The sequence below is a fragment of the Podarcis raffonei genome, chromosome 6 (genome assembly GCF_027172205.1).
Source record: "Podarcis raffonei isolate rPodRaf1 chromosome 6, rPodRaf1.pri, whole genome shotgun sequence".
In the NCBI taxonomy this organism is placed as follows: domain Eukaryota; kingdom Metazoa; phylum Chordata; class Lepidosauria; order Squamata; family Lacertidae; genus Podarcis; species Podarcis raffonei.
The window spans coordinates 34,721,650-34,745,812 of NC_070607.1; the positions used below are offsets into that span (position 1 = coordinate 34,721,650).

General features: G+C 38.7%; 1 protein-coding gene across 4 annotated transcripts in view; it reads right to left on the reverse strand.

Moving 5' to 3' along the window:
• MSH4 (mutS homolog 4) overlaps window positions 1–21,749 on the reverse strand; it is a 34,487-nt gene extending 12,738 nt beyond the window's left edge. For 2 of the 4 annotated variants that reach the window (XM_053392020.1, XM_053392023.1), the window contains exons 1-11: window positions 21,461–21,749; window positions 19,258–19,422; window positions 14,500–14,660; window positions 13,770–13,880; window positions 11,075–11,190; window positions 7,410–7,583; window positions 5,410–5,582; window positions 4,751–4,818; window positions 3,069–3,143; window positions 1,132–1,196; window positions 184–353 (exon numbers count right to left, since the gene is read on the reverse strand). In XM_053392020.1, the coding sequence (XP_053247995.1) occupies window positions 184–353; window positions 1,132–1,196; window positions 3,069–3,143; window positions 4,751–4,818; window positions 5,410–5,582; window positions 7,410–7,583; window positions 11,075–11,190; window positions 13,770–13,880; window positions 14,500–14,660; window positions 19,258–19,422; window positions 21,461–21,680 (1,498 nt within the window). In that variant the 5' untranslated portion in view covers window positions 21,681–21,749. The remainder of the gene's footprint in view (window positions 1–183; window positions 354–1,131; window positions 1,197–3,068; window positions 3,144–4,750; window positions 4,819–5,409; window positions 5,583–7,409; window positions 7,584–11,074; window positions 11,191–13,769; window positions 13,881–14,499; window positions 14,661–19,257; window positions 19,423–21,460) is intronic. The other 2 variants (XM_053392021.1, XM_053392022.1) reach the window with 2 other exon arrangements.
• Between the last annotated feature and the right edge of the window lie 2,414 nt (window positions 21,750–24,163).

Sequence of the window (24,163 nt, forward strand, 5' to 3'; positions counted from 1 at the left end):
GACCGAGCAACGGGAGCGCACCCCGTCGCGGGGATTCGAACCGCCGACCTTTCAATCGGCAAGTCCTAGGCGCTGAGGCTTTAACCCACAGTACCATTATGCAAACAAGTACAGGCTATGATATTGCAGGAAAAGTATATATATTTAAAGTACCCAAAATTAAATACCTAAACAGTGAAGTACCTGCAATATCATCCACAATCTCAGTGTATGTTCTTCGTGCTATATCAAGAAATTCATTTATATTAGGCTTCACTGCATAGCATTTCTGTGTTCTCATATTCAAGCATCCTTTTGTGTATCTTGTATCATCATTAATGACAGTTTTAATCTTTTCAAGTATGACTCCAAACCTAGAAATATATAAAACTGGGGCAATGTCTATGCCATATTTTACAAATGCTGTATTTATCTAAAAGTAATGTAATTAAAATATTCAAATCCAAAACCTCTGTACTTCATATTCACTGGGTTGTAACCAAAGTTGTCTGTGCCTAAGTGGATTGGACTTTCACTTGCACAGCAAAACAGCAAAACTTTGCCTTCCTCTCCTTTCCCCTGCAGCCCCCTGCACACACTCAAAATTTGCTCTGGCAGGTTGGTGGAGAGGAAGGTAAAGGCCCACTACATGAGTAGAAGTCCACTCTTCATGCTGAATTTGGATATTTTCAAAACCCTTATAACATCTTCATATCTAATGCTGCACGATCACATGTTAGATACTTTGCATGGGTTTCCTAAATATAGCTTAGATGTGAACAATAATTTTCTTTGTCAGAATTATTTGTTTAATGGCAATTTTATTGAAATCAATAGCATGTTTTTTTCTTCTTTAATGTCAGCGCTAGTTTTTCACCCAAGTATTCTTTTTCATGGTATGCTTTGTTTCTAACTAATCAAGTTGGTTATTTTCTGTCTTTCAACAAGTTTCCTGCTCTTCCAGTCAGCCACTCCTTCAATAGAGTCAACTTGCAAGCTGGCCCTTTCTTTCAATGGGAGGAAGAGCAATCCGAAAGGGTCTGGAATACCTTCCTTACTCTACTAGAGAAAATAAAATGCACATTTTACAAAAACAGGGTGCAAGAAATAATAACATCCATGTCAAATATGTTTTTTAAAATAAAACAGTACCTGTTGTCTTCCAAAGAACTATAGTAAGCCTTTAACAATGGTGTTTTATAGCTTTTTAAAGCATCCTGTTAAAATCAACATGAAAAACTGATATATTCAAGTGTACAGAAATGTTAATGGATTCAATACCCTTTCATTCATTTAGGTTTAACTGGAAAAAAACAGCTAATAAAATCTGTCAATATTAGATGATTACATAGAACAAGATATTTTCTGTATGCTGAATTTGTAAGTATAAGAGTCAATTTAAAATAAAAACCTAAACATTAATGTTTTAACCTCTTGGCTGATTACTGTATGAACTTGGCTCACATTCCAGGAAATAGCATGAATATAAAGAACAATCTTGCGCAAGATAGAATTTTATTGCTTTTGAATTCTAATCAGTTTATTTAAAATATATACCACCTGACTCTTAATCAAAATTGACTCATGCGGCAGCTAACAATTAAAAAGTAACAACTAAAACAAAGAAAACATCACTGAGTGTTAGCTAACTGACTCATTAAAGGTAAAGGGACCCCTGACCATTAGGTCCAATTGTGGCCGACTCTGGGGTTGCAGCGCTCATCTCGCTTTATTGGCCAAGGGAGCTGGCGTACAGCTTCCGGGTCATGTGGCCAGCATGACTAAGCCGCTTCTGGCAAACCAGAACACGGAAACGCCATTTACCTTCCCACTGGAGCGGTACCTATTTATCTACTTGCACTTTGATGTGCTTTCGAACTGCTAGGTTGGCAGGAGCAGGGGCCGAGCAACGGGAGCTCACCCTGTCGCGGGGATTCAAACCACCGACTTTCTGATTAGCAAGTCCTAGGCTCTGTGGTTTAACCCACAGTGCCACCCGCGTCCCTAACTGACTCATTAGGTGATAGATAATATCTCACAAGTAGACTTCCATTTGCATGATGAGACTACCCCTTTCTCTCTTCCACACACTCCCAAGAGAGGTCCTATCTATCTAGAACATATTTTGGGTGTGCGCAGGGGGCTGCATGGCGGGGTAGCGGATCTGTTCTACAATGGTGTCCATTTCACTGACAAATGGACATATTGGATTTCACCCATTAAAAACATGGGAGCAGAGAGAGAGTGCTAGGGCCATCCCCGCTCTCAAGGCGCATCAATTGCTTCCACAACCCTGGTAGCCTTTTCTTCCAGACAAAATGTAGTTGACCATGATAGATAATGGTCAAACATACAGAGCATGGATCAAATTGCTCCAATAATCCTATCCACATCCTCAGCTCACAACTGAAAGACATCTAAGTAATAAAGTACTGATAAAATTACTCCCTGGATACATTCTGCATTTGTATCCTTTCAAAAGTGGGATCAAAGTTGTGAGCGATTTCCTTTGCAAAATACCTTGTATCATAGAAGGCCTCTGATGGCATGAGGTAATCATGGGGTGGAAGGGATAAAAGCCTCCTCGCAAGAGCTTTGCTGGATATCCGAGCATAGATTTCTAGCACAGAGTAGGCTCCAAGATGAGCTCTAGACAATGACTAGCCATGCTTACTCCTAATATGCTTTCGTCTATTTTGTAGCTGTCTTTTTAAAGCATACAATTGCCAGGCCAGCGTTCTGGAGATGAGCAGGAAGTGATCAGGTAAATTATACAGGGGCAGGCAGCCTAAGTAATCAATTGTTCAAACCGAGGAATAATGCCAGGCAGCAGCTTTCCAGCACTAGGTGAAATAATAGCCCTTTGTTACTGGATGCCTAGTTGAGATGCAATAATACCACCCTCTGGCCATCTGAGGTGGTGAAGAACAATAGATGGCAAGCAACTGGTTCCCTTCTCTGGCAAACTAACACAGTGGCACAGATGGTAAAGGGCCTGGTTCCCACTGCAGGAGGACTTGGTTTTAAGACTCATAGGGCCAAATGATAACCGTAGCTGACATTTAACATAAAGCTTCAGGACAGAATACCTTCAAAGGTTCTACAAGTTCCAGGGTGTGCTTCAGATAAATTAAATTTGTTATCTTTGATTCAGATGCATTAACCTGTTAGAAAGCAGAAAAGGTATATACATTATCATTATTTTACTGTTTGATTAGCATAATGTGGCCTAGATACTGTTGTGCTTAATATAATTGTTGCCTGTTGTATTCATATTTTTGTATTCCTATTTTTTTCTGTATGAAGCATGACCACAAATGTTAGGAATGTTAACTGACTTATTTCCTTTCTCCCTAATGAACTGATCACTTTGACTGGCACTGTTATATCACCATCATTTAGAATCATCTAATATTGACACTTGGTGATTCTATGTTTATCAGTTTTTGCAGTGAAACAGGAGCCTCTTACATACACTTTCGGTAGGGAAAAAGAAATATACACCCGCACCCCAGTACTTAGCACCTACCTGTTCACCTAGGCAACACCTTAGTGGTCAAAACTTAGCAATCTCATTCCATGGTGCTATGGAGAAAGGGGGAATTTAATGTGGACCACCAGCTTGCCACTTCTAGTAATCTACTAGAAATGTTCTAGTCAGGAATTTAGCTTTAGTGTCATGAAGACTAAATAATAGCACCTATAGCTCTAGGCAGGCATGAATAATTGACACTTAGTGAAAGATAACATAGTAGCAGGTCTTAAAAGAACAGTGATTCATAGGGTTCATAACACGAGCGACTTTATTACTGGATAAAGGTTGATCTGTGAATTCTAGTTTTATTGAGATGGATGGCCACCTATCATGTATGTTATAGTTGAGATTTCTGCATTGCAGGGGGTTGGACTAGATGACCCTTAAGATCCTTTCCAACTATGCAATGCTATGATTCTATGATCCTGTGGACTCTTGCCTTCTACTTCACTGGCCAATATGACCACATTTCTGCATCTGGAACCCAGCATTTGGCCTCTTTTTTGGGTGGATGTGGGCACCTTATTTCTTTTTCATCTGTTTGAACTTTTAGGACTTTTGTGTTATTGGTACTTTCTTCAAGTTAAAGTATTTTGTATGCTTTTTATATAGAATTATTTCACTTTTTGTCCTTTTTATCATATATGTAGTTTTATTCAGTCACCATTTGAAAACATTCTCTTATTTGAATTTTCACTGGAGCTTGTACATATTTTTTTTCTAGTGTTATAATACTGGAGGCCAAAAACATTATTAACAATAATAACAATATTAGCTCTTTGTTGTAGGAAATCATTATTTTGGAGATTGGGACTATGTGCCTAGTGGTTATAACCAACAAACCTAAAAATAATTTGATTTTCAAAAACATAAAGTGCAAGTGTAATTCAGTGAAAATTAAACACAGAGAAATTCTATTAAATTGTGTGAATTATTAAAATAAATATAGTATGCTAAATTAATTTTTTTATTAATAATTAACGAACATTTAAAATATGTTCAATAGCCTATAATTGCAAACTTCTAGAAATCTAATAAAGATTTTTGTACTCTGGTGTGAAAGTACTAAAATTTAAATGGTAAAATTCTCATTTAGTGCTGCAAGTTATGAACTGAGCACACACATCAATTAAGAGATTTCTCTACAACAAACACAGAAGTGATTACTAATAAAAGGAAAGATAAGTGGCAGCTATTTATTTACCATTTATGAAGTAAAAGTATTTATAAACATACCGTATCCTGCTTTGGAATTTGAACTAAAACTGAAAGTAGTTGATCAGTGTCCAGGAATCTTGAAATAACTATAAAACAGAAATCAAGCAATCACTGAGCTCAAGCCACAACCATTATATCCAATTGACTGTGATTTAATCCTATTAATATAATTAAGGCTAAACTGCTTTAAATCTGAAATTAATATGGCCAAAATGTTAGACAGAATATACTTTTTATCTTAATAAACATTAAATTTTATCAGAACAGAAACATTGGGGGAAGCTGTTCTCTCATATTGTTTCATCAATCTGGATAAACCTCCAAAACTGCTATTGGCCTGGGGGGGGGAGGGGATACAGATATATCATTGGTATCAGAATTCACTTCTTTGTCATTGGTAGCTAGCTTGGAAATGTGGTGCAGGAAGGAAGAGTTAAACACGCCTTCCCCCAAGCCCCACTGTTCCAATCAAATTTGGAGATCCCTACACTTAAAAACTTAAAAACATACATACATACATACATGCATACATACATACATACAGCGATCCACTCATAACAAGCTGAGAATGAAGCAGCAACAATATTCATCCTGCTCAAAAGCTGTGATTAATAGAAATATGATACCCATTATTAAAGGAAATATGTTATCCATTCTATAAAGCGATATTTGATTACCTGACTGAAGAGCCAAAAAGAGTTCCTCTTCCTGAAGTAGCTCTTGAACAGAATCCAACCTTGTATTAATGGTATCAGCATCAATCAAAGGCTCTAGAATATTAGATCGAAGTCTCCGACTTCCCCCTGGTGTTTTAGTATAATTTAGAACACCAAAAAGAGTGTGTCCATTCCTTTGAAAAACAGCACAGTTGGGGGGGGGGATCTCATTAAGAAGTTGATACAAAACAATTTAAACGTTCTACAACTGCTAACACACAAATCACATTCCAAGGCTACACTCGTGCTCCTTCAATATGCGGAAAGCACAGCAGTACCTGCCATGCCACCTCTATGAAATGCATGTTGCTGCATTTATTAACAGAAATTTGCACTCAAGTGATGATGGAACCTCTGCCCCCGCTGCATCCAGCTAACTGCACAAAAGCTTGAAATAGTTCTGGAAATATTTAGCAACCATCTCTCTCTGTGTGTAGGTGCTTTTCAATAAGGGAAAGAATCAGAAGTTAGAAGTTTAGGAAAGGATGCCATGTACAGGAAAGCACTGAGTGGCCTTTGACATCAATATCATAGTGCCAATGCAGCTGCTCTGTGGGAGTAGGGGAAGATTATGCTGGAGGTCTAATGTGAGCTGCTCCAAACCTGTTCTTCATGTGCCAAAAAAGAAGGGTATTAGCACAAGAGATAATACTGGCAATTTATTATGCAACAAGTATATGACTTACTAATATAGTTTCAGCATATAGCTATGCATTTGTTAAAGACCCAAGTCATGCATTTTGCTTATTAGTGTGTGACTATAATACATCAAAAGTTTTCTTCTGAGCAGTGAATTTTATTTCTCAGTGAAAAGGAAGTAATTTACTCAGACAGTGCCAAATGAAAGTATTGTGATAAGAACAAATGAGAGGAAAATTTAACTAATCATTTGTACAGATGTTATCAAGAATATTAGAATTGTATGTTCTGTCAAGCAAAAAGAGAGAGAACAGACTTCAGAAGAATATATTGAAACTAGTACCACATTTACCATTTCTGTCTGCAGTGGGAAGGAAGAGATTAACACAGAGAACTGGGGTAGAAGCAGCTATAACTTTCGTGGACACATTATGGCAAGTAGAGGGCAGAGAGCGAAGTGAGCAGGACAGTACCAGGCAGAGGCTGACACTAGCCAATAAGTGGTTATTAGCCAGCCCAGTGGGAAAAGACTTCTTTACTGGGTTAAGTTTAAAGGTTCCTAAGTAAGAATTAATGGTGGTGGCGGCGGCACTAGTTTAGGAGAATCATTGGAGCTGGAATAAATATCTCCTCTTCTCTCCAAACCTCCGATGACTCCTTTTGTTGTTGTTAAATACACAACTTTGAAGGAAGAATCATGGGACTGCTCATCACATGTAGCATATAATTATCCTAATCACAAACTTTAAAGGAAATGGTACATTCAGAATGGAATTTATACCATGTTCAATATGGAACAACAAATATCTATAAAAAGAAACACAGGATTAACCAGGGGGGAGTGTACTTGAGGGGAGAAGCTCTTTAGGACCTCAGGGATTCCTACTGCCTGGTGTCCAAACAACAATCACAGCTCTGACTTCATTCATTGCCTAAATACACTGCTAGATGGGAACAATCACATTTAGAAAACTGTGTGCACCTTTTGCTTAATAACTTAATTTTTTATTTATTAAATTTCTATACCACCATTCATCTGAGGATCACAATGAAGTTTACAATATAATTTTTTTCCCTAGAAGACAATAAAGTTCAGTCTGTGGCACCTGCCCGAGAGCACCATTGAAGCCCTTCATGGGTGCCATGGTTGGTGACACCTGGGTTAGACTGAAAAGACCAAAATATTTTTTTAGCTGAAAAACAAACTTTATTTTTTAAAACACCATAGGTATGCATCAATATCCACCAGTTGTTGTATAATGCAAATATAAATTCATTTCTATCTTCTCTATACCTTAGAGTCGTGAAATGAAACATCTTACCTAGGATTCCTATTGTTAGTTATTAATTCAAGGTTTATGGCTGACGTTGAATCAATCATTGCTGTTTGCTCACTTCCATGGAAACTAATCTTAAGTGACTTAGGTGCATAAACTGAATTTTGTATGAACTCAACATACTTCAGCACAGCTGCAACAGCTGCCAGACAGTAGTATCTATGAAATTGTAAGACAAAATAAAAACAAAATTGCACATACTATTGTGCATAAGCTTTTAAGACTTACGGCTTACCTAGCTTTGAAGGTAGAAACCCTGAAAATATTAGCTGGATTAAGCTAGAGTAAGGCTTTCAAATAACTCTCAGAAACTGATAATGACATATGAAAGGTCCTTCTTTGAAAGATAGTAAATCACATAAAATATCTAAAGGGCTCGCTTCTCCCATACACATCTGTCTAGCTGTTAAGATCTTCTCCAGGGCTCACTGCTGAGTCCTCCCACCTTCAGAATCAGAAATCTATAAAGTCCAGGGCCTTCTCTGCGGTGGCACCTTGTTTCTGGAACTCCTTCATTTTTTATTTAGAGCATTTGTAACTTACTCTTCAGCAAAAATAAGTTCCTACAAAGGCTTACACAAAATCAGTTAAAATAAGAGAGTCTCTGCCTGCAGTCTTACATATGACAGACACAAAAGGCGAAATGGTCAGGGAGGCAAGAGGATTTGACATCTAGTCTGATAGTCTTTCAATGCCAGCATGCCCTGCAATCTCCCAAATCTGCTCCTGAGCACTGGGGGAACCACCAAAGCAGATCAGGGGGATGCATGAAGTACATGGGAGTGGGGGGAAATTGTTCCACAAGTGGCAGTAATTCTACTTTTGCAATAATGTCATTATATACAACCCAAAGAGACTTTAATAATTTACTTTGCAAGAAATACTTGTGAGAGTATAACTTTTTGCTTTAAAACAACTGAGGAAGGAAGGGATGAAATATATTTATAAAAATTATGGATGGTATGGACAATGCTAAATATTTTCTCTCTCATCATTCTAGAACTGGGGTTCATCTAATTTAAATTGATTGGCAGTAAATTCAGCATAGATGAAATAAAATACTTCACAGTACACATAGTTGTATCATTCATTTAAGCAGGGAATGGAGATTTCATCTAGCTTAGACTTTTTTTAAAAAAAATAAAGCTTACATGAATTAATAGTGCTTATTCCATCAGTCATCAACCAGGAAAGCAAAATATATTATTCACATTAAAGGCAGTGTATGTATAATATCCAGATGCTGGGGAGGTGGGGCTAAGAATGGCCATTTCCAAGATACCCGGCTTGTTAATTTTTCAGAAGCAGCCAGTTGGCTACTGTTTGAAAGCAGAATAGTGGATGAGATGAATCTTGGTCTGATCTTCCAAAGCAATTCATGTGTTAAGGGAAGAGCAAGGAATATTGCAGATGGTAAACCATCTGAAATAATTTCCTTTCTGCAGATAAAGTTGTCATGTTTGCCTGCTCTACAGGAATGACTCACAATCTCACTGTCAACACATCTTATTATAATCAAGAACCATCTGTCATCAATGAAGGCTCAGAGATAGGACAGGTGGAAATACTACTCAGCCGATGTCCAACTGGGTTTTAGTCCTGTTACAGAGACTTTATAAATAATTTGAAGTCTTGTACTACATAGTTATGGGTAGGGATGTAATAAGGCATCATTCTCTGTCCTGCCCTGTATTCTTCACATGCAGCACTGTTTCCATTCTGCTGCAGTTAGTATTCTATTAAAAGCTATGTTATTCATCTCTCTGCTGGTGAAATTATGTAACAAGTGTAACTTATTATGTAAATTATGTTGTTATGATGTTATTTAATCACATTCATTGAATGTGGAAAAATACTTGGGAATCATTTGTAGATTGAAAGCAGCAATGGTAAATATGAATCATATTCAATGGAATGATTTCTGTTCTGGACGTAAGTGAACATTGGCAATTTCTATCCTGGTTTCTGTTTTTGATGGAATTCTGCAGCATTCCAAGTTAAGAGCCATTTCAGATTGAAATATGGTAAACAATTAAAATTCACATTCAACCATGCAGCACAGTGACCTTGGACAAACCACTGACATACAGCCTTACTTAACTCACACTGTTGTTGAAAAGCTAAAATGACAATCATAAATTGAGAGAGGGTGAGATATAAGTGAAATAAATACATTTAAGGCAGATACCTAAACCATGTCCTGTAAAATTTGTAGATCACAGTCTAGAAACTGTTAGAAAAGATTCAAAGAAGGTTAATTAAGAATGAAAGCTAATAAAAGCAAATGATTTGGAAAAGTGATCCTGGCATATGCACAGAGTGTAATCTTGAGACAAAGCCAATTTTTCCATTGTCTTGAATGTAAAGAGATAAAGATAAACGCATAGTGTAAAGTCATACTTGGTGGTGATTCAAACACTGTAGGAGTGGACTATCTGAAATGAATTTATATAGGCATAAACTGCTGAAGCTGAGCAAAACTTTGAAGCTACAATTGAATAATAAACAAAAACAGGAACAGAGGAGACAATGCATTACTTTATGCAATTGTTCTTTTTCCAACAGAAGCAACACTTTTGGCCTATACGCCCTCTGCTGGAATAAAACACTGGTTGCACATATCAAACAGCAACATAAGAACACAACTTGGAGGTATAAAGGAACTAAAGTGATATAACTAATGAAAGATAACTGACAGAGAGTCTTTCTTAAGACATTCCATTACGGAAAACAGCAGCTTCACAGCAGTTTAACACTCTAATCCTAAACACATTTACCTGGAAGTATTTCTATATAAACCTTATTTTCATGTAACGTTGTTTGATATCATATCTTTCTATAAATCCAACCCACAATTATTAAGGAGAAGGTTATAATGAGCCAACAGAACATATTCCCAGCTGCTTTATGCAGAGTTAAGGTTATAGCCAACTAAACCACAGCACATGTGAAACAAGAACCAAGAACGCAACGGAAATTCTCTTCTTTCTCTTCCCCTGCCCTCTAAAACCCCTCCCGCCCCCAATCTATTGCAGAGGCTTGGAGAAAACCTTAGTGCACTCTCTAATTATTTGATCTAGTTGGTGTAAGAGTCAACAACATCAAATTATAATTGGTTGGTAAATGAAATTTCAACAGGGATAATGATTACAGAAATGTTGAAAGCAAACAATGGCTTGGATCCAAACCTGCTTTTGGGCAAGTACAGTGGGATTTCATTGATGCAAGGCAGCTCAGTTCCTGCTGATTCACCCTCCCACTGCAATCCTCTGTGCTATATTCTATATGCTTCCAAACACTTCCTTGCCTTCAGGAGTTGCTTTTCAGGATGTACCAGGGGATTGTGGTGAGGGGTGTGTGTGGAAAAACCCTAGAATTCTAAGCATGTATCTTTGGTTTCAACCCAATATACAATAATAAGTAACCGAACATATTGGGCAAAAATCAATCATTATTATCAACAAGGAATATATATAAAGTTTTGAAGAATATTTATATCAACATATATAAGTATTTTAAAATATTTAGATCACTGTCTGAAAGCAGTAGACTAATAATCTTGTAGGTAGATGACCAGCCTATGAACTGTGAAATTACTAAAAATGTGGCATATCCAAAGATAAACTGGTAATTTCTATTTACATACATACTTGGACTGAACTTCCATCAGAACAGTGCTGAACTCAGGTATACATAATTGCTCAATATATTCCAAGCCTTTCGTTTCATTGAAGTATTTTCTTTGGACTGTAGTGAAAGTCACATTCTGGAAAACAAGCAAAGGCAGGATTATAGAACGTTGCTCCAATATGTAGAACCTTTCATTCCAATGTTCTAAAGAAATTAATAATTTCAGGTAGCAAAGCGAATTATTTACTCGTAAAGTCCCAAGTCTCAATATTTACATTTTGCTATGGGTGTGATTCAGAAACACACATGTGCACTGAATGGATCATTTTTTTAAGCCTTTGAATTGCGTTTTTATTTTATTCAATTTTTAAGTGCCCCTTCATCAAACAAGATCCTGAGATAGTTTGCAACATAAACATATTATAGCACAACTAATAGTAACTAATTAAAATAAAAAACTTTTCCACAGCTTCCAAATGTCAATACAATTTAATTACCGGTAATTAGGTATCCTTCTTCTTTCCCAATTGTTCATTTTTCCTATGCAATAATTAAAAACCATGGCTCTTTCCCCCTCACACCACTCTTTCCCCTTCAAATAGCCTCTGGATGTTCCTGTGTAAACTTTGGCAGGTTTCTTACCCTGGGGCATCTCCCTCATAGTTTGAACCCCCAGGAAGGAGGAGGAGGGCAAGTTCCATTGCACAGCCAAAAGTCCTTGTGCTAGCAGATGCACTTGATTGGATACCACCCCAATGGTTTCCTACATGAAAATCCCTCGATGAATGTTTGAGATTTGGCAGGCTTAATCTACTCTCAAGGGACTTCTTTATCTGCAATCTTGCCTAAAAAAGATATAACTGTTTGTAGAGTCCCCTTTAGAGTTATTGGAGGCATAGCAGAGCATCAGACTTAACAAATCAGATTTGGATCCAAATAACATGCTGAATCAGAATAACACAGATTGTCCTACTTCCAGATGTTAGAAAAAACAAGGTGAATCCTGCACACCTTCATAATATAGTTTCTAAACTATGGTTACTACAAAATGTTTTGCAATTGTTTGAACTGAGAAATTAGTAGCAATACATTGCTAGCTTCAAAGGAGTTTAAGCATTAGTCTGAGTCATCGGTGAAGAAGTTGTTGGTAGGAATTTTTTTAGAACACGAATAGGCTGACTGCAGACTTTGTTGTTTAATTATTATTTTTAAATTACTTCAACAATTTGCTTTAAATCTACAAAGCAACAGGCTCCCTTAATAATAAAGCATTGCTAATTTATGGGCTCTTCTGCACATCTTTTGAAAATGCACCATTTTCCACATCTGTTTTGTGCACTGTTTTGCACTATAGTCTTTTGTGGTTCTATACCACAAGTGATCTCACATTCCATGGTAAAAGGTTCACATGTCCTGCTCATTTCCCCCCTCAGCTCTACTGGTGTGTTTCTCATCACCAAACCATAAACTAGATGACACTTCTTTCTGTCACTGTTTTCTGAAGATATAGGGGGGATGTGCTCTCTGCTTCTTTTCCAGTATTTCCATCACATTGTTTGATTATTGCTGTGTTTTGACTAAATATTATTGTTTCTAGCAATGCATTTCAGCAACGTACGGTACATTACTATCTGACTCTGGTTTCAGCTTTCTCTGTCATGCACATTGTTTGTCCTGAGTATTTTTCAGCTCCAAAGGAGAAGGATATACTGCACTCTGACTAAACATGGTTACTATATTCCTGGTATACTATATAAACATGGTATACTATATACTATATTGGTGTTATATCCCACCCCAATATCCTGAATGGTGCAAGATTTCAGGGGCCCAAGCACTTACGCAGGGTCTGTGTGTCCTTTGGAAACGAGGCACATCAGAGACTGCAGTATCTTTACAATATATGGTTTATTTACGCATATATACAACCAGAGTCTAGATGGAGGGAGTTCAGAGCATTCACATTCCAGTAGGGTCTCTTGCTTCTTGCATAGGTGCAGCAGTCTTGTATCCAAAACAGCAAAAAGCCATGCTCTGTCCCATGGTGGCCCACTTTCTCAGCAGCTTGCAAACTCCAAACTGATTTTCCTGCTCCCTTGCATCAGGTCAAAATGAAATCCTAAACCTTTTCCAAATTGTCTTGTCTCTGCACACTAACACACAGCTGGAGGAGGGACTCCACTTCCCTTGCTGTCTGACACTGAAATTCCTGATGACCCATCTTTTGTTAGGCTAATGACTTGGCCATCATCAGCTTTGTTCTGCCAATGACCCACACTCAGCTAGCTTTGCCAGACTGGACTGGCTTGTTTAACATACAGTGGTACCTCAGGTTACAGACGCTTCAGGTTACAGATGCTTCAGGTTACAGACTCCACTAACCCAGAAATAGTACCTCACGTTAAGTACTGCGCTGCCAAAGCACGATTTCTGTTCTCATCCTGAAGCAAAGTTCTTAACCTGAAGCACTATTTATGGGTTAGCGGAGTCTGTAACCTGAAGCGTATGTAACCTGAAGCGTATGTAACCCGAGGTACCACTGTATAATCTTTCTCTCTATTATGCAAGTGACAACAACATGCAATTTCCCCCCCACTGAGGGTTTAATTTTAGTTTTATTCAGAGAAAATAAATGGTTCTTCTTTAAGAAATTGGGCTACAACTACCACACAAATACTTGTCAAATAATGTTAAATAAGTGTTCCTTGAATGTACCTTGAAATTTTCTGTTATCAAGCTGAACAATTTTGTTGCATTTCCTGTATCACATGCAGTATTTGACATGATGATTTCCAAAGGTGCTAAAATTCTGAGTTTAGTGATAACCTAAAAAAAAGTAACGTGATTTGGTAAAAATATTTACATGAGCAGCTTTTATAGCACATGTTGTTATTTATTTATTTTTAAGTGTGTGTGTGTGTGTGTGTGTGTGTGTGTGAGAGAGAGAGAGAGAGAGAGAGAGAGAGAGAGAGAGAGAGAATCAGTGTGCACAACAGTGTGTAACTACAGGACAAGTATTTGCCCTTTAAACTGCAATCTCAAATATGACACAGGGAGTCAACAGAGGGAAAGAAAAAGAAAAGGAAAAGGGGGGACTGAGCAAGAGAATGGTAGCAATTGCGTAACATGTTGTTATCAAGAATCATACGCATGCTGTCATTTTGAGTAGCTTCCTAGCTCCTTTATTCCAAAATCGCTGTTTGGTCTGTCAAGGCAGACAAAGCTTAGACCTAGGACAAGAAAGCAACAAGTGCAGAGGAGGCACACAGGGAGAAGGGGGAAGTTCCAGTGTGTGAGTGTGCCTCATTATGCACACGCAACAATTTAGGTAATCCTGTCCAGTGAGTCAGTGACTGTAATTCTATGCCAAGTACATGCAATACCTATTGACTTCAATGCAAGGGGGACTTAAGCAGTTTATATACAAATATATATCCAGATTTACCTTGGCATATGTTGTATTGTCTGCAAACTGAGATAGCACAACTTCTGGATTTTTTAAGTCAATACTTGCCATCCCCACTTCACCTCTGGCAAGACCTCTCCCTTCTATTACAGCCACAATAACAGATGCAGCATTGTGAGCAGAGACTGAAGATGATGTAACTGTAAAAACAGTGAGATACATTAGGTAACCTGACCTAATCTAAACTCTGCTCTAGCGCTACAAAAATTAATGGAGTTTGTTACAAGCAACACTTGATTGTTCATATTGCTGTTTAAAGCATGTGCTTCTCTCAGGTATATCAAAATGTTGAAAAGCCCAAAATAATTTATCTTGAGAAAAATCACACATGGTGCAACATTTACAGATATGTGTGCAGTATATCATATCTATGTAAAACAATAATGTTTACAAATACAAACATAAGCAGTACTTTACTAGGCATATATACTTTATAAACAACTGTTTTTAACATTAAGCATTTTGTAGTCACACTTATTTAAGCACTGCATGTGCTTTTCTTGCTCATTAAAAACAGAGGGCAAAATCCAACACTGAATGAATGAATTAATTTCGGTCACTGATCAGAGTCCAACATTGTACCAATGGATTTTCCCTTCCTTCCTTCCTGCGGCAGTCCCCGCCAAACAGCTCCAGTGGGTCCCCAATCCTCCAGAGTAGTTTGGGAGTTCATAGCGGATGTAAGGAGGGATAAAGGAAAGGAACTCCCATTTGCACAAGTGGAACATTACCCAATATGGCTGAACTGTGCTCCATAATTTTTAAGTCAGAATAAATTACTCATAAAGTTTCTGCATTATTACATAAACCAATCCCAACCTTTCTATTAGACCCCAATGCCTATTAAATAATGCCAACATTTTCTGGTTTATTTTATAGTAAGAACTGTTTAAGTGTGTTTTAAAAGAGAAAACAGAAGCCCGAAGACAGTTCAGTGCGCATGTGGAGTTTTGAAATACGAGGGCTGTTGCATCCTGTCGACTACAATGGACAGGATCCAATCATTCCCACATGCATGAAGAGGTATGTTTGCACAGCTTCTCCCTTTAATTGGACCCATAATGTTTATCAGGATGCTGTTTGTGAGATGAAACAGCTGACCATTTATTTGCAAAAAAGTCACTAATTTTTTATATTGTTCTGATGCTGTTTCTCAAAACAATTTCCACTAATTGTGAATGGCGTTGAGGGAAATCTGAATAACTTAATATTTTTTGTGAACTTACTGTCAAAGTGCTATACTAACTAATTTTACTAACAGGTGAATGGTATGAGCCACTGCACTAAGATCTGTAGATGTCAAATGCAATACCAGAGGCCCAGTCACACACCAAATTGCAATCCAAGAGCAGTTTTTATTTGTAATAAGTGACCATTCCTCCCTTCCTGGCATAGTTTTGCTAAGCAAAGGCAAAAACAAGGTACTGCATATCAGTGACAGACCATTAAGTGGCATTTCAAGCAATCCTCTAATGCTGTTCTCCAATACAAAATGGCATTTAAATGCTAGTGTGACAGTAAGAAAAATGGAACTGTCAGTTAACAAAACATTTAGATGATGAATAAAATGACGTTGTTTCTAATGTAATTATATTTTCAAAAATATCCCAAGAATTGTCTAGGTAATTATTTTTATTACAAAATACCTTAAGGGCCAGAAATTGACATTAAGAAATTATATGCAATGTGGTTCACATGTCCTAAATGATAGTTGTCACATCATGTTCAGTGATACAGCAGATAATGCTTACAACAGCACAAACTACAAGTATGTTAATGGTAAATCACCAGTCAAAGCATCAGTATATGTTTGCTTCTTTTGTTTAAAAACACGTTCTGTTGGTGATTACAACACTAGAGAACTCATCACTCTTTTTAATCAAATGTTAATATGGAAAGTAATATCATCATCAATCTTTTTTTCCATTTCAGAATCATGCTCACTATACTGGCAGTCAACATCTTCATCAATGTCAACTCTCCTCTTATTTATCTTTTTGCATACTATACAACGGAGAAGGCATTCAAAACTGCTTGCTTTCCCACTCCCAATAATTGAATAATTATATTTCATTAGAATAGCTTAGCCTAACAAAATATATAATGTTAAATAGTAATTCTTCGTTGTGGTTGTTAACTACTATAACCATAGTCAGGTTTGCTAGCTGTAACTTTCCAAAAACATTCTAATATAATTTTACACTGCCCTCTACTGTCCACTTAATTTTTTGCCAATGGTGGATGCAAGAATATAACAGAATGAAATGCCACATAATTTTTCAACAATTTTGGTCTTAATACTTGTAAGATTTCCCTGAGATGCTAAATATCTGCCTCAAAACTGTTTGATTATAACTTAAGAAACCAGAACATGCAGGGATATCACTTTGGGGGGAAATGACTTTTTAACAGAAATCTGTAAAGTCTTCAGAGTACCAGTAAACTATTTAATAGTATCTATCTTTGCACTGGGCAACATCTAGAATACTGTAGACTGTGCTGGTGGGGCCATCTAAAAAATCTTATCATGGAGCTGAAAAGACACAGAAAATGTCAAATAAAACAATAAAAGCCAAAATAACATTTCCTGTGGGAATTTTTTTTAGAGTTTGAGATTTTAATTTAAGTCCAGAAAAAATAATTATGAGAGGATATGACAGTGGTCTACAAAATTGGGGAAAGGGTAGAAAGGGATCCAAGGTGAAAAGGGTAGGAATTCAGGTGCTGTGGCTTTGCTGAAGCTGAGCAGGTGTTTACTTGATTGATGATCTGGGTGGATGAAAAGACTGCATAAAGAGAAATTTGAACATAAGAAGAGCTCTACTGGATCAGATCAAATGTCTATCTAGTATAGCATTCTCTTCTCACAGATGTCTAGAGAAGCCCACAAGCAAGTCATGAGCAGAATAGCTACCTCCCGCATGTGATCTCTAGCTACAGGTATTCAGATAACTCTGACAGTAACTATCCAAAACCCACAAACAGGACCTGAGTGCAACCATGTTAGCCCCGCTTTTGATTCCTAGCAACTGGTATTCACACGCATACTGCCTCTTATAGTGGAGTTAGAGCATAGACTTAACCTCCATGAAATTGTCTAACCATCTCTGAAAGCTTTCCAAGTTGGTGGTCATCACTACATTTTGTATTAGTGAATTAAATAATGTAATATGTGAAAAAATACTTGTTTCTGTGTGTCTCGAATCTTCAGCTGTTCAGATTCACTCAATGACCCCTAGTTCTGTTATCATGAGAGAAACACTGCACTCTGTCAACTGTCTCCACACTATGACTCCCCTTACCCGCTTTTTAAAAAATTAAGAAGCCTGAAAGAAGTAATATTTTTTCATGGGGGGGGTGTAGATGTAGATTCCTGATCAATATGGCTGTCTTGTGTATCTTTTTCTTCTCTACAATATTCTTTTGAGATGTGGCAACCAGAACTGTATGAAGTATTTCAAGTGTGCACTGGTACTGAATATGCAAAATTAGATTATTTTTGTCTGAATATGCATCACTTTACACTTGTTTACATTGCACTGTATTTCCTATTTTAATGCCCAGTCACCCAATTCAGAGAGATCCTTTTGGAGCTCCTCACAACCCCTTTTTGTTTTTACTACCTATAATGATTTGGTGTTATCAGCAAACTTGGCCACCTTATTTTTCACTTTCATAAAAATAGAATTTGGAGATGTTAGGTGAAATAGACTGGCAGTAGGTTCACAAGATACATTACACAACAATAAGTAAGAAATTTGCAGAATTGCCTAGCATGGTATGTAGAAGGCACTGTTTTTGTTACATAAAGACTGACACCTCTCAACTTCAGAAAGAGAGGTAATGAAAGTTAAATGGAAGCACCATGCTCAGAGGCAGTAAAATTTGAGTATTGGATGCTGGAGACATAAAGCAGGGGGAGGTCATCACCATTACGCCTTGCCTGTGAGCTTCTCAAAGTTTTTGGCCTGATCACAATTTATGGTATCTGGACTAAATAGATCTTAATCTGATCCATCAATGCAATTCTTATGTTCCTCTACAAGTCTGACATTTGCATTTTCTAAATTCATGAGCTACAGGTATAAAGAAGAAAAACCATGAAACTGATAGTTGATCTTGATCTCTCGGTTTTTTTTCCTAAAGTTAACTTCTCATTGTGGGAGCTGCTGCATTGCTGCACTCTTTCTGTCCCCTGAAGGTAACAACATAAGCCTTGAGCCATTTGGCAGAAGACCCTGCAAGTGCTGCTGCCTCAACATTCTATCTAGTGCACAACATTGACTTTTTGTTACATAGAAATGTGACAATTTATTTTGTGATATATTGATCATGGAAACACACAAGACATCTTCTAACCTAACCTCATCTTGAAGATACAGTTACATTCTGATGCTTTGCAGCAGAATTTGTGAAACCTCTTCAAGAAAATCTCTTTTGCACAACCATGAGTGTTAGGGTAACATACAATCAAACCAAATATGGAGTCCAATGGTGGCCACCCACCAGCGGAAATGATTTCCACTGGGGCAACGGGACTTTCCCTTCTTCTCTTGCCCGCTGCAGCCCCAAAATTTTATCCTGAGGGCTGGGGACCATCTTCAGAGTGAATTTGGGGAGGCTGTGGGGGACAGATAAGTAGCCCATTCATGTAGTGTTGCCCCAACTAATTTTTTCGTATTTACAACCCATCTGTGTAAATATTAAGATGTACAAATTACAGTAGGTGAACTTCACCTGAATATCCCATAAAAGGAGTCCCATTTCTGCACCCTGTTCTACTAGATGAGAGAGGTGTTTTTCGTACTCGAGAAATATGTAGAGCTCGGGTTGAAGAAGAGCTTGTCAAATTCACTGTGCTAATGTTTTCTGCATAGGAACTCTTGTCTCCAAAGTATGACTCTAATAAAAAAAAGAAAGAATTGCTCTTAAAGAGAAATTTAGAATTAGTGATTGCAGTGTTTGCTTTCCCCAGAGATAGTTGCAACAGTAGCTTGTAAGAACAATCTTGAGCCTGTTAAATTCAATGTAAAATTACTCTGAGACCTGTAATAGAAATGATCACCCTAACAAATAATTTTAGGATGTTCTAAACATATTTGGAAAATCAAGATAACCAATTCCCATTTTAACAAAAATTAATCATTTTCTGCACAAGCAAAAGAAAAAAACAGTACCTGTTATATATTTATTATATATAATTGTGCTTCTCCCTCTATCTGTTATATATAATTGTACCTTTCCCTCTACCACATTTTCTAATCACCTAATCCTGAGTTAGTTCATTTCTGGACTTTTATACTATTTACATATACTGGATCTTGAACTGTATTTAAATGGGCTTAATTAATAAATCATATTGGATGGGAATAGTCTTAGCATTGGGGTTTTTTTATTGGTTTGAGTGGGTGAATAGTATGATTTACAATGCAATCCTATACATGTATATTCATGACAGAGTGGGGATTTTTGAACCCTTATCTACCAGGTCCTAGTCCAACACTCTAACCACTATACCACACTGGTTTCCTAGAGTACTTCTGCTATGGAGCAGCTGTATAATAATAATAATAATAATAATAATAATAATAATAATAATAATTTATTTGTACCCTGCCCATCTGGCTGGGTCTCCCCAGCCACTCTGGGCGGCTTCCACAAAGACCAAAAATACACTAATAGTCATACGTTAAAAACTTCCCTGAACAGGGCTGCCTTAAGATGTCTTCTGAATGTCAGGTAGTTGTTTATCTCTTTGACATGTGATGGGAGGGCGTTCCACAGGGTGGGCGCCACTACCGAGAAGGCCCTCTGCCTGGTTCCCTGTAGCTTTGTTTCTCGCAATGAGGGAACCGCCAGTAGGCCCTCGGCGCTGGGCCTCAGCGTCCGGGCAGAACGATGGGGGTGGAGATGCTCCTTCAGGTATTCTGGGCCGAGGCCGTTTAGGGCTTTAAAGGTCAACACCAACACTTTGAATTGTGCTCAATTCAATTCAATTAAATAGGAAAAGAAATATGAGGAAAGCAAAATGCCACTTAGAGAAGGATCCAATATATTTTCCTTGATGCTTGAATTTGTTTTATTATGGATTGTTTTATTTAATGTTTCAATGTGTTGCAAACTGCTTTGAGATTTTTTCTTTTAAAAAAAATTCAGTGTGGTGCAAGCAAATTTTTATTCTTAAGGTCTGGCCCAAATAAAAAAAAGTTGTGCTTACCTACTGTTAAGTCATGTTCATTAATTTCAAAGGGTTTTCTCTGAATAGAACATTGGAAACAACCTAGTGCGTACAATTGCAGCCATAGTGGAATTGAGTGTTTAGGTGCAGAGAAGTGGATTTGTAAATGTTCAAATAATTATTTACTACCCCAGTTTGATCTTACACATTTTTGAAAGATGTGGGGAGTTTTCACTTGCAAGGAGTTTTCACATGCCTTTTCAGCTTCTTTTGAATTGTCTGGATTCATGTGTGACCATTGTTAATGAAAGGCAGTAGGGAGAAAACAGAGAAAGTGCTTTGCTGCAAATACAAAAATCTTACATTCCCATCTTATGGATAAGAGGAAAAGCAAAACACACATATTTTTTTTGTACTAAGGAAAACACTTTTTCTAGCTATGTGAATAAAGACCAGGTGCCACCGTTCATTAGGCACACTCACGTACAAAATTGTTTGGCAGATAGTAACAAATTATGTAAATAAACGCAGAATATGGGGTCTTTTGGAAGAGCCAGGAGATTGACGAAATCTGGAATTGTGCAGCATTTAACCAATTTAAAGCGCTGCAACTGAGGTGGTTTTGGGAAAGGAGAGGCATAGCTGAACACGTCCTTAGGTTGCTTATCAACACAACCAGTTACTATTCTGCCTTTGAACCCTCAGAACTCAAGCTGACGGTGTGTCTGTTTTAACCCAGAGGAGAGAAACTGCCTCTCCCACCTTCCAGCCCCCTTGAGAGGAAGGGCGCCATGAAGCCGCTGCGGGAGCCTCGGTCTCTCTGAGGGCGAAGGGGCTGCTCGTCCGAGGAAGACGGAGGGTCGCCGCCGCGGCCAGCAGGCGCCTGCTCAGACCCGAGCAGGCCACGGGGCCGCCGCTCCGCGCAAGGTGAAGAAGAGGAGGGAGCCGAGAAGGAGGTGGAGGCTGCCGAAACCTCCTCCATCCGGAGGCTTGTTCAAATGTCTCCCCAACCCTGAAGCCAGAAGAAGCGGCCTTGAAGCCTCCGCGGGTTCATTCCCCAACCCCTCGGCTCGCATAGAGCCAAGAATCCGCACGGCGGGAAAAACGGTTGAACGGGCCGATCCATTTCAGCCAGCAGAGGGAGGGGAGAGGAAGGTTGGTAGTTTTTGTTACTGTCAACGACAGTAAAGACACCGAGTACACCTCACCTACATCCACGCAATGCTGGTGTCCTTCTTTAAGGGGATTTCCCGACCACTCTCCACACGGAGAGCATTGCAAAATAATGTGACTCCCCTCCACCCCGCGTGCAGGTTTAAGGTGGTACGGTCCATCCCTATAGAGGCTTCAGCGCCGCACAGGGACAGCGGGTGACCCCAATGGCTTTGCCTTAGTGCCGGCCAGAGGTTCGTTAAGTGCGGCAACGCCTGCTTCTCCCTTTGACCGTCATTTCTTCCTGTCTCATAGGCCTAACAGCATGCGGCCTTCCCTTTATGTATGAAGAAAACTCGTTATGTTCTGAAGGGTACAGGGCAACGCATGCATCATAGTAGTAAAGAAATGGTGGAAATTGTAGCCCAACATTTGGAAGGCAGCACGTCGGCTGTCCTCAACTTAGGGAATGGCCCACAAAGTAATTTTCCATTCCCTCGTCCTATCTGCAGCCCCCCCCCCAAAAAAAAACTTGTGAAGAATTTCTTTATGACTATCTGCAGAATGTGGCTAGGGAAAACTGAAAACAGAAGTTTGTGCAGGTTTCCTATGCTGGCTCCTTTTCTAACAGCCCCACTACAAATCGTTCTATCTTCCAGATTTGGGGGTGGGGGGTTCAAGTGGCTGTAGGGAAAGGACCAGGAAATTTCCCTTCCATGAACTTCCTGAAGTTTCACCAAGCAAAATACACTTTAAACCCAATTTACACTACAGTATTTGATTGCAGCCTTATACTAATCTGACGCTGTTAGAAAGGCAGGAGGGATGAGAATAGGGGCTTGAATTTATGAAGAACGTTAGCATAAAGGTAAAGGTACCCCTGCCCAAAGGCCAGTCGTGACCGACTCTAGGGTTGCGCACTCATCTTGCTCAAGAGGCCGGGAGCCGGCGCTGTCCGAAGACACTTCTGGGTCACGTGGCCAGCGTGACGGAGCTGCATCTGGCGAGCCAGCGCCGCACACGGAAACGCCGTTTACCTTCCTGCTATAAAGCGGTCCCTATTTATCTACTTGTACTTAGGGGTACTTTCGAACTGCTAGGTTGGCAGGAGCTGGGACTGAACGACGGGAGCTCACTTTCTTTCACGGGGATTCGAACCGCCGACCTTACGATCAGCAAGTCCTAGGCACTGAGGTTTTACCCACAGCCAAATTCAAGCAAAAGATCTATCAAACCAGCCAAAGAAAAGCTGTGATGAACAGAGAAAAAAGCTGTATACTGCAGTAGGGATGGTATATATGCATTAGAGATAGTGGTTAGTTATTTCGGTCACAAGCACTGGCCTTTATGCCCTCAAAGCAGGTTAACATTTCTTTTCTTTCCCCCCCTTCAGGATACATTATGTCTCAAAGGGGTTCTCATTTCTCCAACACATGTAGAGATTTTTAGCACCTCTGTCCTTTATCTGTAATTAGTACCAAAATGTCTGGCTTTCACTTCAAATCTAAAATATTGATGATGCAGCCAATGTAACAGGTGTTAATGTCCCCTTGTGTGACGAGACTTTTCTCTCATCCTGCTCAACCCTACATCTTCTCTGGAGATTTCAGAGGGCCTGCAAGTGAGAGGAGAGATATCCTAAGAGGATGATTTGAGAGTGCACAAGGAAAGGAAGTCTCATTGGAGAGGCATAAATCCTTGTGCTAATAGAACAACTTTGCTGGATACAACCTGCCCTATTTCCAGTTCTGATTGCACTATTCAGAAGCAGTTCCAAGGATGCAACCATAATGTTCAATTAAGAGCCAAGTGGATAAAAGCCATAGGTCCATCTAATCTAGCACTGCTCTCATGGTGGGCAGGTGCCTCTTAGCCCACAAGCAGACCTGAAAGCATTAGAACTTTCCTCACCTGTAATCCACAGCAACTCTATTCAAAGGCATACTGCCTCAGACTGTGGAAGCAGAACATTGCCTTACTCCGCCCATTAATTGGTCTAATCCTCTTTTAAAGCTATCCAAGGTAGCAGGCATCACTACATCTTGCGGGAGCGATTTTCAACAATTTAACTATGTAATGTGTGAAATTATTGTGTCCTTCCTCAAGTTACTACTGCTAGAAAGGGAGACAACCATCTCTCTTGTACACTTTCTCCACAAAATGCATAATTCTGAACACTTCAATCAATGGCCTCCCTTGCTTACTTTTCTTAAACAGAAAGCCCCAAATGTCGTAACCAGTCGGAAACCAATTTTTCACAAAATGACTTGTCAACAAGAAAAGTACAAACAACATTGTCTCCAATGGACCATC